Consider the following 2049-nt stretch of genomic DNA (forward strand, 5'->3'; position numbering starts at 1 on the left):
ATATGGGATGGGCGTATTGTGTGTTTATATATATGTGTATATATATATATATATATATATATATATATATATATACATATTTAAAAAATACAATAAGTGTATAAAAAATAGGTTGATGTTGCACAAAGCAGGTAAGAGTAATTTTGTTAATATTTGTATTACAACAGGAAAGAAAGGAGAACTCACATCTGCGCTCTGCTTCTACGTCATCCCTCAATGGAAACACATCTCAGCATGATTTCAGTGCTTTAAAAATTCTGAGAAATCTGCAGGGAAGAGTTAGAGAACTGCGGGCAGATAACAGACCATATCATGGAGGAAGCATGGAGGATCTGACTATGCTAAGGAGTGACCTGGGACCCTCCTACAGAGAGAAGGTGAGTAGTTAACTGGTTTTATTAAAGAACTTCTTTGCCAAGCTGTTAGTAAAAGAAAATCCTTTTTGTCTGTCTTTTTTAAAATTTTGTGATGTAACAAACAAAATGATTAGTGTATGGTAAATGTGTGTTTGTGTGTATAGTTATGGGAGCTGTATTTTATTATCTAAGCAGAATCTGCTTACTGCTTGAATCCTTGAAATAACTAAGATGTTCAGGGAGCCCCTGCTATATTTGCTATATTCTGAGAGGTGCCAGGAACCCCTAGCAACCTCTGGAGGAACCATGGTTGAGAAACACTGGTCTACACAGGGGTTAAGCTGTCCTTTTGCTGGACATCATGTAAATGTACAGTACATGTAAATGTTGTATGTTACTTCTTCTTTTGGTGGCATGCTTAGTTTTACTGTTACTTTATATTTTTTCCTTCTATTGCTAGAATGTATATTCTCCCTGATATAGTACAAAACATAGGATTATATTGTATCAGAAAAAATGTTATTTTTATTTCTTTGTTTTTCCTACAGAGACCCATAATTATGGAACGCTCCTTATCTCAGGTTCAAGGAGGTTTGAGAAAGTAGTTTGGAATGTTCTGAAGGCAAGCCCCCAATCAAGAGTAAAAACACAACACAGGACTTCCCCTCCTGGAATCCTCTGTAACCTGCAACATATGTTTTTCTATTATCTATACATTTGCCTGCCACTTCATAGGCTTTCAAGAGATGGAAGCCACAGCTGCTTTTTTTCTGGTTAGCACATATTACAATTAGATAGAAGAGTCTGTGTCATCAAATATATATTAATGGAAGGGGACAAATGTTCAATTACATACTGATTTGTAGTATATTAATGTACATTTAAAGTGGACTTTTTAGTAACATTATGAGTTTACATGAATACATTTTGACAGGTAGTAATGTTTACAAAAAACTTTTTAACAGTTCCTGAGCTCCAGACAACTGACTTTGCCTAGGCTGATATGTTCTAATCAGTCTGCTGCAGGTAGGAGGGAGCATTTCCTCAGTTTGTTCTCTCCCAGCTATCAGACTGCAACAAAGTAACTTTGTACTTTGGAATAACATAGGTGAGAAGTTGCAGCAGGGAGCTAATCTATGTCATACATTTGTGAACACATCCAAGCACTGCACAAGCACCAGGATTTAGGCTGTGTACACACATTAGAATTTTATCGTTGGAAACAATCTTTCGCGATAAGATGAAAACGATACTTTCACCAACAGATGAATGCATGAAATCTGTGCACACAGTACCATTCTGTTCTATGAAGGGGGAGAATGAGCAAGCTGCGCTCTCCTCCATTCATTTCCATTGGGGCCGCTCATCTTCCATCGTTCATGGATCCGCCAGGATGGATCCATGAACGACGTCGGCACATGTCAGATTGCTCATCTCGGACGAGAAGCATCTGACGTGTGTACGTAGCCTTTTGATTGAGTCATTTCTCAATCACTTTCTCAGTGCAAGTAAACGATCTGGTCCATACTAAAAAAAGTGAAATTGCAAACTAACCATGCACAGTGTTCTCAACACTGGAAACCTATTGCTTAAGTTAAAACAGAAGAGGCCCTTTATCACAATCACGTTTCAATCATTGTCCAAAAAGCAGACTGGGGGTGGGTTGCTGACCCAGCTGTATTGCTTGCATTGA

The 2049-nt window shown here is 37.9% G+C and overlaps 1 protein-coding gene across 1 annotated transcript in view; it reads left to right on the top strand.

Annotated features, from left to right (window-relative positions):
- The window catches only part of LOC140333953 (uncharacterized), a gene marked incomplete in the record, with an annotated part of 37782 nt that extends 35739 nt beyond the window's left edge, over positions 1-2043 (top strand). The window contains 2 exon segments of the mRNA XM_072415993.1: positions 168-377; positions 905-2043. Coding sequence (XP_072272094.1) covers positions 168-377; positions 905-961 — 267 coding nt within the window.
- Between the last annotated feature and the right edge of the window lie 6 nt (positions 2044-2049).

Source organism: Pyxicephalus adspersus, chromosome 6 (genome assembly GCF_032062135.1).
Source record: "Pyxicephalus adspersus chromosome 6, UCB_Pads_2.0, whole genome shotgun sequence".
In the NCBI taxonomy this organism is placed as follows: Eukaryota; Metazoa; Chordata; class Amphibia; order Anura; family Pyxicephalidae; genus Pyxicephalus; species Pyxicephalus adspersus.